The sequence below is a fragment of the Gigantopelta aegis genome, chromosome 13, assembly GCF_016097555.1.
Source record: "Gigantopelta aegis isolate Gae_Host chromosome 13, Gae_host_genome, whole genome shotgun sequence".
NCBI classification, from domain to species: Eukaryota; Metazoa; Mollusca; class Gastropoda; order Neomphalida; family Peltospiridae; genus Gigantopelta; species Gigantopelta aegis.
The window spans coordinates 16,521,598-16,538,859 of record NC_054711.1 but is presented as its reverse complement, the minus strand read 5'-3'; the positions used below and the strand labels follow the sequence as shown (position 1 = coordinate 16,538,859).

At 38.3% G+C, this 17,262-nt stretch overlaps 1 protein-coding gene and 1 non-coding gene across 4 annotated transcripts in view; one reads left to right on the top strand and one right to left on the bottom strand.

The window, feature by feature from the left end:
• Positions 1-1,376: 1,376 nt before the first annotated feature.
• Positions 1,377-1,462, bottom strand: Trnay-gua. The gene is given in 2 exon segments: positions 1,377-1,412; positions 1,426-1,462. It is a non-coding gene; the product is annotated as a tRNA-Tyr (tRNA).
• A 986-nt stretch (positions 1,463-2,448) lies between these two features.
• Positions 2,449-17,262, top strand: part of LOC121387820 — a 47,796-nt gene continuing 32,982 nt past the window's right edge. Inside the window, exon 1 of one of the 3 annotated variants that reach the window (XM_041519037.1) lies at positions 2,449-2,558. In XM_041519037.1, coding sequence (XP_041374971.1) covers positions 2,498-2,558 — 61 coding nt within the window. In that variant the 5' untranslated portion in view covers positions 2,449-2,497. Of the gene's footprint in view, positions 2,559-8,096; positions 8,167-11,698; positions 12,184-17,262 lie in introns of those variants that run through there. The other 2 variants (XM_041519036.1, XM_041519035.1) reach the window with 2 other exon arrangements.

Sequence of the window (17,262 nt, the reverse complement as noted above, 5' to 3'; positions counted from 1 at the left end):
ATGTTTTGAGCTTCCCATTGAAAAACCGATCTTGTTGTCTGGTTTTAGTAGGTCTGACATGAGCCAACGTCATTTTGAGACCACGATATCATTCACAATTCCATATTTGTTATTGTAGGCGTATGTTAGCAGTGTTCTGATTGATCGAATGCAAGGTCAGCTGGACACAAGATTACGGTGACTTGCTGAGATTTACAAAAAGTGCAGACATGCAATAGTGAAGAACCCGTCTCGGTGGTGTCGGAGTACAGGGTTCGCAGCCGTGTACCGGCTCCCACCCAGAGTGAATTTTAACGACTCAATGGGTAGGTATATGACCACTACACTCTATTCTCTCTCATGCCCGAATCGGAATTACAACTTTTATTCATATAAATTTACATTACTACTAAAGAACTATATGGGATCCCAAACGAATCATTGCACATTTTGCATAGACAACTACTACTACTGTGGGTTAAATGATGGAAATACAGGGTGAAAATGCCGTAGCTAGGATGTTTTTGTTTGGGGGTGGGAGTGGGGTGGGGGGGGGGGGGGGGGGGGGGGGGGTGGCAACTGAGTAGTTAATAGTCTAAAACTCCTTAAAAGGTTAAGAAGTGAATTTTCTTTAAGTTTCTATAATTTTTGCTGGATTTTTTTCGTTGTGCACTGACTGGAACGAGAAATAGCCCTATGGGCCCACCGACGGGGATCGATCCCAAACCGAACGCACATCAAGCGAGCGCTTTACCACTGGGCTAGGTCCCGCCGTGAGTAAATGCTCTCTAACATCGCCTGGACCAACGCCACACGACGTGGACGCCCCAGTCCGCCGTGAAGTACGACTACGGGCTACAAATCGTAACCCAGTACTTAGTAAAGCGCTCGCTCAATGCGCGGTCGGTCTGGGATCGATCCTTGTCGGTGGGCCCATTGGGCTAGTTTTTCTCGTTCCAGCCAGTGCACCACAACTGGTATATCAAAGGCCGTGGTATGTACTACTCTGTCTGTGGAATGGTGCATATAAAAGATCCCTTGCTGCTAATCAAAAAGAGTAGCTCGTGAAGTGGCGACAGCGGGTTTCCTCTTTCAATATCTGTGTGATCCTTAACCATATGTCTGACGCCATATAGCCGTAAATAAAATGTGTTAAATAAAATATTTCTTTCTCTTTTTTATTATCAAGAATATAGGAATATTTTCCCTACATAGTCATGGACTTTCTCAAAAGAGATCATGATCCCTTAATTTTCTGTGGTTTGTGACATGCACATTCCATCACCTTTTCCACAAGTTGATATAACATTAATAATAACAACTATGTGCTCAAGAGGTCTCGTTAAACAAAATAAACATACACTTTTAACTGTATATTTAAGAGCAAAAAATAATATTCCCGCGAGCCGGATTCGAACCAGCGACCTAAGGATTACAATTATTCATCTACAGTCCTCCGCTCTACCAACTGAGCTATCACGGGTTAATGTGGTTTTCGAATATAGCAACCACATCTCAAGATGCGAGTGCGAGTGCAAATAATTTTTACATGCTCATATACCACTAGAGTTTCGAGCATGTATGTCCCGGGGCCTGTCTCTGGATAGCCAGGGGACAGAAAAAAAAATTAAGCGGACAATTTTAAAATTTACATCCAAAAATTAAACAGTGGGCCTTTAAAATTTTGATGCGCATCTTTAATTAATATAATTAATAAAGAAAATTCTACTCATTAAATTTTGTCGCTAGATTAGATCGGGTGGTCAAAAAGAAATTAGATAAGATCGGTGGCCGGACTCGTGATGGATGGGGGGGGGGGGGGGGGGGGGGAGGGGTAGAGTTGAAAATGGGCAGAATTTTGAAAATAGCAATTAGTAAAAAAGTTAATAGAATTTAAAAAAAAAAAAAAAAAAAAGTTACAAGCCAAAAATAAATATAATTTCGACATAAACTTTTGAACGAAGGTATAAAAGTTTAAAGACCGATCTATGTCCACGTGAGTGGCCCGGCCGTTAGAGTGCACAGCTTGTAGGGACGAGATGGGTTGCATCCTGTCAAGAAAAAAACCTAGATTGACAGTCAGTAGACGTTGAAGGTGTAGTGCTGTGCTGAAATACATATCTTGAGAAGCCGGATCTGTCTGAACGAGAGAAAGAATCAGACTAGGGTATAGTCCAGTCGTCATGGGTTGGTATAGTGGTACGGACGGGCCCGACTCCGAAGGACACGAGATGGTATCACAATAAAACAAGCCGACCCCGCTTCCTATTTCTTCTTAGAGTGGGGCGGTCACTCTTCCAGTGCTGCTAGGACAGGCTCGGACATGTAGAGACTAAACGCAAACAACCGTGGCATTCTGCAGAATGGCCGTCATACGAGTCACGAATATGATATGTACAGGGTAATGCGTTTATCATGATACGACTGAGCGCGTCCATAAGCCTACGAGACGCGCGGGGGGGGGGGGGGGGGGGGGGAGGAACAACTGCCCCCTACCCATCCCAAGTGCAAGATAAAAATGATGGATACGTTCGGAGGAAATGAGCTGGCCAGAAAATTTTTTCCATGTACATATATTGGTAAGTATGTTCTATTTTTCTGCTCACAATTTTAGTTGTAATAGACATGATAGCACATACCACGGCCTTTGATATACCAGTCGTGGGGCACTGGTTGGAACGAGAAATAGCCCAATGGGCCCACCGGCGGGAATCGATCCTAAACCGATCGGGCATCAAGCAAGCGATTACCCACTGAGATATGTCAAAGTAATAAAAAGTTTGTTTTCTTTAGCGACACCACTGGAGCACATTGATTAATTAATCATCGGCTATTGGATGTCAAACATTTGGTAATTCTGACACGTAGTCATCAGAGGAAACCCACTACAGTTTTTTTAATGCAGCCTGGAATCTTTTATATGCACTTTCCCACTAACAGGAAAGCACATACCATGGCCTTTGACCGTTGTGGTGTACTGTTTGGAACGAGAAAAAACTAATCAGCTGAATGAATCCACCGAGGTGGTTCGATCCTGCGACGCAAGCACCTCAAGCAAGCACTCAACCGATTGTGTGTGTGTGTGTGTGTGTGGCGCGCGCGTGTGTGTGTGTGGCGTGTGCATAATATGTACACTCACGTCTGTATTAGTGTGATATGATATATGTACACAAAACGATCATATTACGATACTGACAGCCCGGTGTGTATGTTGGTGATACGACACAACTTACTTCGCTATCATGCCCCTGCGCGTGCTGTAACCTCACCGTGGTGCAGGGGTGTAACATTCTCTTTGAGAATGGCCAATACAGCACAAATTGAAGTTTAGAGTAAAATTCGGTGTCCGTAAAATTCTGTGATATTTGTATTTGTATTTCTGCACAGTTCTTTACACTGTTTTTGTTTAAACCTTGAATTTTTATATTGATGTTGATCATCGCTTTATTTATTTGCATTACCATAGTTTGACACCCAATAGCCGATGTATTTTTCGTGTTGGGGCGTCGTTAAACATTCATTCATTCATTCGCTATCATGTACCTGTCATTTATACTTTATACCCGAGCAGGCCAGGGGTAATAAGAAAATAAAGACTTCGTGTGTTCTTAGTCCGTATGGTCGTATTTTGTTCCAGATTCGTCGGATATGCATGCATTGAAATACCTGGCATTCTGGGCCAGGCGGCCACGTGGTATTGTTTAATGTTGACCCCGGACTGTTTGTGGACCGCACCCCCACCAATTGACGTAAAGACTCATATGACACTTAAGTAATGTTTTATGTGCGGTGACGAAGAGGATTTTTTCTTCTTCTTTCTCTCTTTTTCTTTCTCCCTTCCCCCTCTCCCTTTCTTTGGTCAACCAGTGCTTTACGTCTGGCATATGAAAGCGAAGTTTAATTTATCATTGTTGTACAGTACCGGTAGGATCTATCTATCAATTCATCAACCCATCCACCCATCCATCCGTCCATCCGTCGATTCGTCTGTCTACATGTATCTATCTATCTATCTATCTATCCTATCTATCTATCCCTCTGTCTGTCAGTTCCTTCCTCCGTCCGTCTGTCCATCTTTTTATTTCTCCCTAATTCTCCATTCCTTTCTTTCCTATAATGGGGTGGTGGTTCGAACGAACAATGCAATATCAGGCTATTCACAAAAATATCCAGAGAAAATGTCGACAAAACAGTTTATATTCGAATCGCCCCTGACTATATCGTTGACTGTTGTTGAGTTTGCAAACACATGTCATGTTTGGCATAATTTGTATCATCGACTATTATGTTTATCTCGAGCCACGGATATCTCGAGCTTGGTGGTTCGGTCCCTAAAAACATCGAGATACCGAAGTTTGACTATATATATATATATATATATATATATATATATATATATATATATTTAAAGAAGTCTTGCACTGGACAAGAGGGGTTTCCCGATTCTTTTTATGTACTTACAGCATGGCCACCATCTTTTGTCCGCTGACCGCAAAGAAACTTAGTGTGTTGAAGGTGTACGTATAAAACCGTGACGTCACTGGTTAATGTATCTGACACACTGTCGATATTTCTCTCTTATTATTATTTTTTTTTTTCACCAGTAAATGTAATTTGTCACGGGGATTCTATAATTCCCGTAACTGAATAAAACACGATTATCCAAATATCTCTCCTAACTGTATATCTATTAGATCTCTCTGTAACAGGCAGTTCAAAACCGCTTTGGCTCGTCTAGGTATGATCAGAGATACGATCTTATATAAGGTATATATTATTATAGCACGTTTAGTTCACTAGAAAACACAACAAAAACACAATACACTTTGGAATCTGTATTAACCTACGCTGACAAACGTACAGCCGTAGTAGTTATTAATAACAACAATAATAACAACCCAGAACTGATCACTTAATTAGTTAATCTCTAGGTGTCTAGTTTACACAATATGCGAATCACTTCACCGTGACACAACACCCACACGTGTGATAGTTGAGAAACGCTTCTAGGAGAAGTTAATTAATAAAGGAATTACCACTCTATTCCTAACTGGTTAATTTTTAATTAACCCTTACTACTCGTTCAGTAACGTGTGATAATTGAGACACGCTGCCAGGAGAACTTAATTAATAAAGGAATTACAACACTATTCCTAACTGGTTAATTTTTAATTAACCCTTAACTACTCATTCAGTTACCTTGTAACACAGAATTAATACTGGTACCTATCACAATAAAGACAATAACCTACAGTTTACCTAGGTCTTCTAGGATGACTGGCTAAGCTTTATATTACCAAATACTCGTATAATGTTAGAACAAAAAGTCTACGATTTACTTCGTCAGATGACCGAAGACACTGTCTAAAGAATATTGGTATAATACAGTATTAAAATATTTAAAAGTCACATCAATCACATCAAGGTTATACAACAGAGCAGACATAATATATATATTTACCAAAGTCCAAACGGACAACGTTCCCTGGGAGCCGTCCTTTTCGCTTCTCCCCGATATCTCTAAAAACTAGCTATTTATTATAAATCGAAATATCGCCTGGGGGTAAATCGCGGCAACCGAATCTTATCATCTGATATTCCACCTCTCCCAGAGTCGGTATATTTCTCTGATCGTCAGTCTGGCTGTCGCCATCGTCGCCAAATCACGGTTGTAAAAACCGCACTCGCAGAGGTATTACGTAACTCTCGCCACATGGCCTCCGCACCTCGCTAAGGGTGTGTATTAGGCGTACAGAGAGGACCGTCGCGCAAAAGTATTACGTAACAAGTTGCCCATCTGGGCTTAAGTGCAATGAAACTGCACACGGCCTTCTAAAACAATTAATATCGCCACAGGCGAAAACAAAATTAAGAGCATGTACCGTCACATAATTATTTGATTGTAATTTTTTATAGGCATATAGCTGAAGGTATAAATTTTATATTTCAAAGGAAAACTTAATAAATATTTTTGGCGGGAACCGCAATTCTTGCAACTTTGACATAGCACCTTTAAAATCACAACAACCCTGGACAGATTTAAACACTCTACGGCGTATTTTTTTTCATTATTAGAACCGACGAGACGGGACGTAGCCCAGTGGTAAAGTGCTCGCCTGATGCGCGGTCGGTCTAGGATCGATTCCTGTCAATCGGCCTATTGGGCTATTTCTTGTTCTAGCCAGTACATCACGACTGCTATATCTAAGGTCGTGGTATGTGCTTTCCTGTCTATGGGAAGGTGTATATAAAAATACCTTTAGACTAATGGGGGACACGAACATGCCCACACCTGCCAAGGTCATGCTATGATTCACACCAAGGTCAAGAAGTAGGACACGCGCCTGCCCAAGTATGTCAAGGTCAGGCTATGACTCACACCAAGGTCAAGATCACAAAAAGTAGGTCATGCCGCCATACAGACCTCCTTGCTACTGTTATTTAAACCATTAAGTTTAAAAACATTTCATAGCGTTGACACCTTACAACTCAAGAAGCTGTAATTTTTAAAACCATTTTTAAAGATAAATTCAGAACATTTCTACTAGCACTCAATCATTTTTTTTGAGCACCAGTATCTGGTTAAAAATAAACGAATAACATGCTAAGAAGCAATGTACTATAAAAAAAAAACCCACACACTTTGCCCGAAACATGTTTCCTCTATTCTATATTCATCACTCAAAGAACGGTATTGTGTGAGTACGACAACCTTGTACCTTGTTTCGTAAAGACAATACGCACAAGTCGATCACTGAATGACAGAATACGTTATTGTGATACGATTATTAGGATTGTGATACGATTATTAGGATCGTGATACGATTATTAGGATCGTGATACGATTATTAGGATCGTATCTCAATCATTAAGTCTTAATGTCCATCACAAATCGCAACAGGAGAAAGCAATTTTACAAAATAGCTGAATGTACTTGAATGAAGGAAATGTTCTATTTAATGACGCACTCAACACATTTTATTTACGGTTATATGGCGTCGGACATATGGTTAAGGACCACACATATATTGAGGGAGGAAACCCGCTGTCGCCAATTCATGGGCTACTCTTTTTGATTAGCAGCAAGGGATCTTTTATATGTACCATCCCATAGACAGGATAGCACATACCACGGCCTGTGATATCTCAATCATTAAGTGTGGGGGGGGGGGGGGACGTAGCCCAGTGGTACAGCACTCGCTCGATGCGCGGTCGGTGTGAGATCGACCCCCGTCGGTGGCCCCATTGCGCTATTTCACGTTCCAGCCAGTGCACCACAACTGGTATATCAAAGGCCGTGGTATGTACTACCCTGTCTGTGGGATGGTGCATATAAAATATCCCTTGCTGCTAATCGAAAAGAGTAGCCCATGAAGTGGCGACAGCGGGTTTCCTCTCTAAATATATGCATGGTACTTAACGACATGTCTGACGCCATATAACCGTAAATAAAATGTGTTGAGTGCGTCGTTAAATAAAACATTTCTTTCTTTCTTTCAATCATTAGGTCTTAATGTCCATCACAAATCCCAACGTTACGAAATAGCTCAATGTACTTGAAACCAATCTACTGAAATCGATAATGTACCGGCCTCGGTGGCGTCGTGGCAGGCCATCGGTCTACAGGCTTGTAGGTACTGGGTTCGGATCCCAGTCGAGGCATGGGATTTTTAATCCAGATACCGACTCCAAACCCTGAGTGAGTGCTCCGCAAGGCTCAATGGATAGGTGTAAACCACTTGCACCGACCAGTGATCCATAACTGGTTCAACAAAGGCCATGGTTTGTGCTATCCTGCCTGTGGGAAGCGCAAATAAAAGATCCCTTGCTGCTAATCGGAAGAGTAGCCCATGTAGTGGCGACAGCGGGTTTCCTCTCAAAATCTGTGTGGTCCTTAACCATATGTCTGACGCCATATAACCGTAAATAAAATGTGTTGAGTGCGTCGTTAAATAAAACACTTCTTTCTTTCTTTCTTTCTTTCTTTCTGAAATCGATAACTTACACGGACGAGAAATCACATATTATGTCTTCTGCATTGACAAGCGATAATCGATACAATTTTCTCTTGCTTAAACATTTAACTTTCATTTTTCTCTTTACGCAATTTTCTTCGCTGCACCATGTTGGGTAAGCTACATGCTGTAATCTTTTGCATCGTTTTCTTTCGAGATTATGGAGTAACAGGTACGTTTTGTTTTGAATCTTTTTAATAGTTTATATATAATTATAAAAAATATATATATTTTGAATATTTTTTAATGGTTTATATTATGTTAAAATAAATATATTTTAAGTTCTATTTAAAATTAAGATATTTTAATAGTGATGGGTATTTTCAAAATATTTGTAATTGCGATATATTGCGATTTGAGAATCTAAATTAAATACGTCATGTCATGTCATGTCATAGGGTTTTACGTGCACATTCAGAGCAAGCTGTTGTAGCGCACGCCTGTCGCGGGCTCTTCCGTCCATGACAGGAAAGGTGGGGGGAGGGGAAGGAGGAACCGCCTGCACTGGCAGGTGCAAGGAAGCACCAGCAGCCCGATTGAATCGGTAGCATGCGGGTGGGGGTGGTGGTGGTGCTATGGAATTTGAATGGAGCCGTTAATGCCAAAGAGAAAGTGGTGCGCAATTTTGTTGAGGAAATTTTGGCGCAATTTTGAACGGTCGGTCGAAAGGTAAATGGCCGAGCTAATATAGGTTTTGATATTAGTGAATCGAGAGTAGCTCGTTAATTTTAGACCTTTACGATGCTGTGGTGTCTCCCTAGGTTGCCCATCGGGCCCTTATAAAGGGCCTGACCGCTTCTGGTCGAGGCATCACCAAGTACCAAGTTATTACCAGCAGCAAGTATTGGGGGTTTGGGTGGGGGGAGGCCGATATTCTTTTGTTCAGCTTCCCCCGGGTGCATTGCAATTGTGTACTCGGAACGGTATTCTTTTGTCCGGTTCCTTATTAGAGCACGTGCTGGGCCATTAAATGGGGGGCGGATGCATTGTTATCATTAGTCAATGCATCCTGTGTACTGTTGCAGTGAGCGTGTAGTCTGTATGTAAATCCTAGTTTGGTGTTAAGGTTGTACTTATTGTCTTACGTCCCTACTCTAGTGAATTCAACGGTCATCATGACCACCCATCCCCCTCCGTCTTTGTATAGCATTGAACACAATGACGGAGGGGGAGTTAGACTAATCTGGCTATCTAATTTGAAGGGTGGAACCCTTACAGTGTAGGTATTGGTTTAAAAAGCCTAATGCTTGACATACTTAACTTTATTACCAATCAATGAAAGAAAGAAAGAAAAAGAAAGAAAAATAGGGTTAAAGTATCTAGTAGCAGTTGTATAGGTGACAGCTAAGTAATTAAGAATTTTTTGATTCCCGCCCCTGAATAATTATTTTATAAAGAAATGAAATGACTGAGGCGAAATGAACGGTATCTATATTAAATACGTAGCACCAGTGCCAGATTTATAATGGGGCAAAGGGGGCAATTGCCCCGCCTCCCCCCCCCCCCCCTGCCAGAGGGGGCCCCCAGACTAAGGACTTCCTTTATAAAACAATTTAATAATTATAAAATTAGTTCATTTTTTTTTATTTGGCATGTAATTTAATTTCTATGTTGAGGGGCCCCCAAACCTGAAGTGCCCCGGGACCCTGCCTAAATCCGGCCCTGCGTACCACGATATATTGCCAAGACCAATTATCAATTATTAGAATTTATAAGTGTTTTAATTTTATGTACATCTGGTATAACTTAAAAGGACAGACCCTAATTTTTAAACACTAAGGCATATTTTTCACAATTAGAGCCGTTTATGATCACTGAAATCAAACATTACTTATATTTTATTGTTTAGATCATCCATTTCCGTACAACCGAAGTGTTTCTTGTCATCCTGGTGTTTCTAATACCACAAAATGTATTTTTCATATTTTTAAAAATGCACGTGCGTTTGAGAAGTAACGGTTATGGAGTCGCGTTTTAGTCTATTTTAAGGGTATTTCAACGTCACACTCTTGTTTCACTCTGTTGTATCCAAATTTGTTACAGGTTTGTAAATTAAAAACAAAAAATTCAATTTCTTTATTGACTTTGAGCTAAAAGCTCATCAGTACAGAATAATGATATATACATACAGGTAAACAGTGGTGATGTACATACATTGATATAATCATATTATACGAGCTGCGGAGAGTGCATAAAAAAGCCTATTAAATACAGCTATTTCTCAAAATTTGCAGCAAGATATAAATATTTACCTAAATTGCGCATTTACTTAATATTATGTACAGTAAGCAGTTGAATAAATTTAAAGACAGAATGCTTTTTCCAATAATATGGCTTAAGTGAAATTCTTAAATTGCTATATAATGGACAAACCAATATAAAATGATATTCATCTTCAATTTCATCAGCACATTTAAAACATTTTCTTTCTGATTTATCAATATTGTGATATCTGCCAGTTTCGATGGCTAGACTATGGGCTGATAAGCGGTATTTAGTCATATGTTTTCTAAAATGTACAGGAAGGTATTTACTAAGGTAGTATTGCAAACCATATATGTTACCATCAATGAAATATCAGTCATAAAAACATTTTGGAGAGTCACCGATCTGATCTCCAATTACCTGCTGTGCTTGATCTAGCAGTCTTTGCTTAATGACAGGTAAGTGTTTAGAATCAATATGTTGATTTAGCGATAACTCTCCAAAACCTAACCTAGTCAGTTCATATTTGACATAATAAGCCAAATTTGTTTCATTTTGAACCTCAACACAATCATATAGATATAAGTAACAATTTTTAATAATGCAATTATCAGTATTTAAAATTTTGTACCAATACTTTATCATACTGAATAATCTATTGACTCGTAATGGTACACGACCCAGTTTAGCATATATCAGATAATTATTAGTGGATCGTTTTACACCTAGTAATCTTTTACAAAAATCGAGATGAAGGTTTTCTATTGTGTTCCCCAAACTTTAGCATTTGTATTCGATAAAATATTCGTTAATAAGAAAATCAGGACCATGTGCTTTAGATCGTTTCAATTTGCCTACAGCGTTTTCAATTTCCGTGATAGTGATATCTTTGTCCAGTTCTTCAAACATCGGTTGATCAATGTTGTCAAAAGAGTCAATATTTATAACATCTGGGCCTTCTATGTCACCACTAAAAGCTAATGCTTTAAAATGTTCATAAAAAGTATTCAAATGCTGTTATGATTTCTACGTTTAGAAAATTTAGCATAAAATTGCCTAGAATTATTTCGTTTTAGTAGATCCAACATACTTCCCTCAGTACTAATATATTTCCTGTGTCGTTTCCGTTCCAATAATTTATAAATCTTTTTCTTATCTCGTAAACTTGTATGATTGTCGGTCGATTTTTCCTTGTTAAAACATTTTAGCGCATTTACATAATCATAGTAAAAAAATTTAAACATCATTATCAAACCAAGGCTTGTGATCGTGTCTTGCACATGGTCCGACGGTATGCGGAATGGCATTTGAAGTAAACAAAGTGTCACGTGACCGTGTCGCTCGATCCTCTCTAAAAACGGTGTCATAATTTTGTTCAGTTTATTAGTAAATGCTTCGACAGCGGTGTTCATTGATACCTGTGCCATAATATTGTTATCAGTAAAACATGCATTTTGATCGTTAATATTAACTTTAATTGCTTCTTTACACACCAGTAAATGATCAGAGTTTAATCTGAATAGTTCACTTCGGTGACCGTCGACAGTGCTATTGGTGACCTCAATACGATTAGGTGCACGTGCGTTTGAAAGGTCGATGTCCAACTCAACAAATAGAGGGGCGTGGTTTGAAAACTCATTATAATCGCATGTTATAAACTTTGTAAATAATGTGAATATATCTGGGGTGGACAACAAATAGTCAATAACACTCATACCCCTTGTGGGTGAAGCCACTGATTTGATTATCCAGGTGTCTGCCGTTGACAAACCTGTTGATTTACATAAATGCACAAGCCTCGTTCCGAATTCATTGTGACCGTTATCTGGGTTTACACGTGACTGAAGAGGAACATCACTGTTATAAACAAACACAGTGTTAGTTGCATTCGCTACGGTCGAGTGTAAAACGTCAGCGTCAATGAAATCATCCAGTTGCCTGGTTCGACTGTTAAAATCTCCTGTAACGAACACATTTCCAAGAGGTAAGTATTTCGCTACTTGGTTTTCAAATTCATAAAATATATCACAATCATACTGATTATAAAAAGACGAATATTGAGGAGGAAAATAAACGAATGCACAGAAAATATCTTTGTTGAATGTCATACTCATCGATTTTAAACCCACAACAGAATCGAAATATATTTCACTCATTGTTATAAAAGGAACATACGTATCTCTAATTAGAATAATACAGCCACTTCCTTGCGTCGATTTCGATTTTAACCTGGGTATTACAAATGGTTTGAATCCATCAACTGTACAGCTATATAAGTTTTAAAACCAACATTCACACAAAAATATAACATCATAATTACAACAATAACTACGAAAACCTTGGTCTTTCCATTTGGTATTAAAACCACCATTTATGTTCCAAGAAATAACTTTTAGAGAATGTGCACTCTCCTGAAAACCCTATGCCGGATGCGATCCCAAAGGCCCAGTGTACAACGACCCATGATGTACAACTTGTCTCTTATTAGCGCTGTTTTTTTCCCTGCTGCCCTGGCTGGTTTAAACACTGGTAGCAACACTTTCCGCCGCTCCTGAACAATCTTTGGGAACTGTTCTCCAATAGCAAAATTAGTTTGTTTAAGCTTACCGCTGGTTTTTCTAACGGTTTCCCGCTGAGGAAAACTATGGAATTTAACGGCTATTGGTCGGTTCTTGCCATTAGGGACAGTCCATAAATGTCAATGGTTTTCATAATCCTAACAATGTTAGGATTGGGTTTGACCCCCTCCCCCCCTCCCCTAATCCTAACATAAAAACATTGATATAATGTGTACGAAAAATTGACCTTCGATGGACCGATGTTATACCTGAAAAGCAATCCGAACATGGCTTTTACCCCCCCCCCCCCCCCCTTCCGAACATTGTTCGGATTGTGAAGCACATCGATATTTATGGACCGTCCCTTAGTTAGTCTTCCTATCCGATGCGCCCTGTTTATTTCTAACGATTCACTGAGGTCGAGGTTTTCAGCACAGAATTGTTTAATAACATTAGGGCATTCCTCTCCTTCATTTTCGGGGATATTATAAAACATCAGGTTGTCTCTCATGGAGCGACACTGAAGATCAAGAATCTCTTCTGGCATGTTATTGCTGGCAGTCCTCATTTCTTCTAGAGTCTGGCATAGCTCGCCTACAACAGTGTCAACACCATTACTACGGACGTTTTGCTCATCTAGCATATTGTTAAAAAAACTGTGGACTTTTTTCTACGTCGTTGATTCTTTCCGCGAGATGTTTTACATCATATTTGATTGCACCGACTGAGCTTTCTATCTTGTCTAATTTCTCAAGGTTCTTAGCGATACTATCCATTTTTGCGTTTAATTCTTGCGCCCAAAATTAACCAAACTTAGTGTCCATGGTTACAGGCTGAAACTAGGGTCTAGGTGAAAAATGTGCCTTAGTGTTTAAAAACTAGGGTCTGTCGCTTTAATAATATTATACACCAGTTAATAAAGTGAAGCTATTGTTTCTTTTCCTAAACTTGTAGTTATTTGTTTGAAAATAACATGTGACTAACACACGTACAAAATATATAAGCACAATATATCGGTACGCTAAAAAATATCGCGATACGTATTGTTCAAAAGTTATATTGCGATACGTATTGTTCAAAAGTTATATTGCGATACATATTGTTCACAAGTTATATTGCGATACCTATTGTTCAAAAGTTATATTGCCATACGTATTGTTCAAAAGTTATATTGCGATACGTATTGTTTAAACATTATATTGCGATACGTATTGTTCAAAAGTTATATTGCGATACGTATTGGTTATACTAGATTTTACTCAGTATATATTAGGACGTATAATGAATTTTCGGCTGCTTCAAGCATTAGGACGAGCGGAAATACACTGCATATACAGACACTGATATTCTATACAAGAACATGTATTTATTGTGTAATTGTGTTGTTAAAAAGGCTCGGCACTGGCGTAGGAAGAGGGGTGAGGGCAGGGACATGAGCCCCACTTTTTAACTGCAGCGATAGTTTTTATATATTTATACATATATTTGTCACATATATAGTCTTTAAAACATTTGTTGTTGTTTCTTGTTTTACCGTCTGTACTGCTAATCAACGGATGTTTGCTTCACAGTTGACTATAAATCAACTTTTGACAGGTATCCTTCAGAAAAAATGCAAATGGAATGTGTTAAATTAACCGTTCACAGAACAGAACTTTATTACACCCAGGCCGTTACGCAACGGCATATGGGGAAACATGAATAATTACATAATATAATATGTGACAAGACAGGACAGGGTTTACAGGAGAACATTAAATAGTAAATAATATAGTATATGAATAGTTACATTATATAAATACATTAATACTGAAATACAACGAGTGGATATAACAAAAATACATATATACAATAAGTCAATAATATTAGGTATAGTAGAGTAATTGAAGTTCATTATATAATTTGTTATACAATGTCATGTACTAGTATATTTCGATTTATTAAAATAGGGATATCTGTGATATAATAATAAAGCATATTTAACTCGAGTGATGTGGTATATGTTGATACAAATAGCTACGGTCTTTTAAATTTATCATTAATTTCTTTAATTAATTTGCTGACTTTTCTTAGGACACCTATTTTATTACTAGTCATTAATTCTTTAAATTTTAGGGTACTTGGATTCACATAATAATATTGTTTTAGGAGTGTTTTTCGAGACTTAGTAAAGAAGGCACAAGTGAGTAGATAATGATATTCATTACCAATATTGTTAGAATCACAAAGTGTGCATAACCTATTTTCTACTGGTGTATTATTCCACCGTCCTATTTCAATCGGGAAATAATGATTTGATGTTCTGAATTTAAGAATACTGATCCATAGTTTTTCAGGCATTATGGTGAGGTATTTAAAAAAAATTAGCTGATTTTTAAAAATTGTATAATTTTTTCCTCTAGACGATGATGCCATGTTATTGTTCCACGTTTGAAGGTACTGGTCATGCTGCCTCAATTTGATATATTCAAGAAGTTTTTTTTTTGTTGAAAATCTTCGAGACAACCATATATTAGTGATGCCTGAGTTGTTAAATAATTGTTTGATATGTTGAATCCATGTGTAGTTGTGTCCATTTACGGACGAATCCTGTAACATAAATGCATGCAAGAGAAAGTTTTTTTGTTTTGTTTTCCTGATACAATTGTGGCCCAGAAATGTATCATTCTTTGTTGAATAATTAGTTTAATCGGTCTGCGTCCTAGTTCTCCGTGTAACATAAATATCGGTGTACCTTTTTCAAAAGGGAGCAGGCGTCTCATGAAATTTATGTGTATGTTTTCAATGATGTCAGTGTTTTCATAACCCCATAATTCACATCCATACAGAAGAATAGGTAATACCATTGTGTCAAACAATTTTAACTTACATTCTATTGATAGATTGTTATCTTTAGACTTAGATAAAACGAAATACATTGCTTTTGTAGCTTGTTGGGATAAACATTTTCTTGTTGTGTTGAACTTCTTTTGCTTATTAAAAGTTAAACCTAAGTATTTATATTCTTTAACGTTTTCGAGAACCTTATTTCCGATGGTAAATGTTTTCTTGTAATCATTGGTTGTGCCATTAAAAAATTAATATTTTTGTCTTGTTGATATTGATTTTAAGCTTCCATTTATTACAATAATTGTGAATTCCTTCTTAATGCGGTGTATTGTCATAGTAAGTGAATCTACACATGTCAAGCGTAGCCTGCCCAGAGGCAATTAAATGCATTCCATTGTAATTTTTTCTTAACTGATACACAGTAAAGATGTCGAGAAGGTGTCGGCCTGGGACGTAGAAAATCCTATTTTGTGTAGTACCGATTTGCCGAATTATGAATGTCCCGGGAAGTAGAAGGAACTAATTGGTTTTCATGTTCTGCATTGCAGTGTGAGCAGTGTTTTCTTTACCAACGAAATGAAAAGCGTTTATATTCTAGCATTACTGTTCGGGGTAGCAATTGAGAAGGCGCTTGTGTGTGTGTGTGTGTGTTTTTAAAAATTATTGGTATTTCTTCTTTTTCTCCTCAGTTTTGTTTTATTTTGCTTATATTGGTCTCTACTGTTTTAAAGGATTACTGTCCTGGGTAGTATTTTATATCTGCTCACAACGCTGTACGCACTGTGATTCCCCGGAATTGGTCACTGGCGAAGTCAGAGGCTAAATCCGGGGTGGGCGTGCCTGAACCTCTGTGGATATGGGCACGTTAATAGAGTTTCCCATCTCATCTCACCCCACCACACGATTGAGAGGCTTTTTTTTTTTTTTTTTTTTTTTAATTTTCCATTAAACTCGGAGTATTTGGCGTTGTACGCGCAAAAAGTAGGACTAGCATCAGAATATATTGAACACGATGATGTACAAACGGTTGTAAGGTGTCCTTCAGCCCTTCCGATGGTTCCGCTGAACAAAGTTGAAGATGTTTGGGCTGACACAATTGCTACAGTCCCCGGAACGAAAATGAAAATGCCGCACTATCGATGCCAAAATCCGGTCTCTCAAAATGAATCGTGGATCTGAATTATGGAAACAATTAATGTGTTACTGAAGTTTGAATAAAAATGTTATGCTACTTTTAAATTAAATAGTTTGTTGTATTAACATGTAAAAAATAACAAACAGACACTGTCTGAGACAGATATAGATACAGAGAGACAGACACATAGACAGACGACGGACGGACAGACAGACATATTTACACCAGAGCCGTTAAAACTTAGGTTGGAGCCGATATTATTGTGTATCATTTTAAAATTTATTTTATTTTATTTATTTGTAATACCTACAACATCACCAGTGACACAAATTCTTAGTGCTAATAACTGCACTGCGGTACAGAATTAGTTTGTTGTTACCTTTTGACTGTACACACCGTCAAGCAGGTAAAAGGGCAATTATTAACAAGTACCGGGACGTAGATAGATCCTAATTAGTACACATCAACAAGTCCCGCGACGTAGAATTCATTTTAGGACCATTTATACCAGTTTATCTACGTCCCCGAGACTGAATGGGTA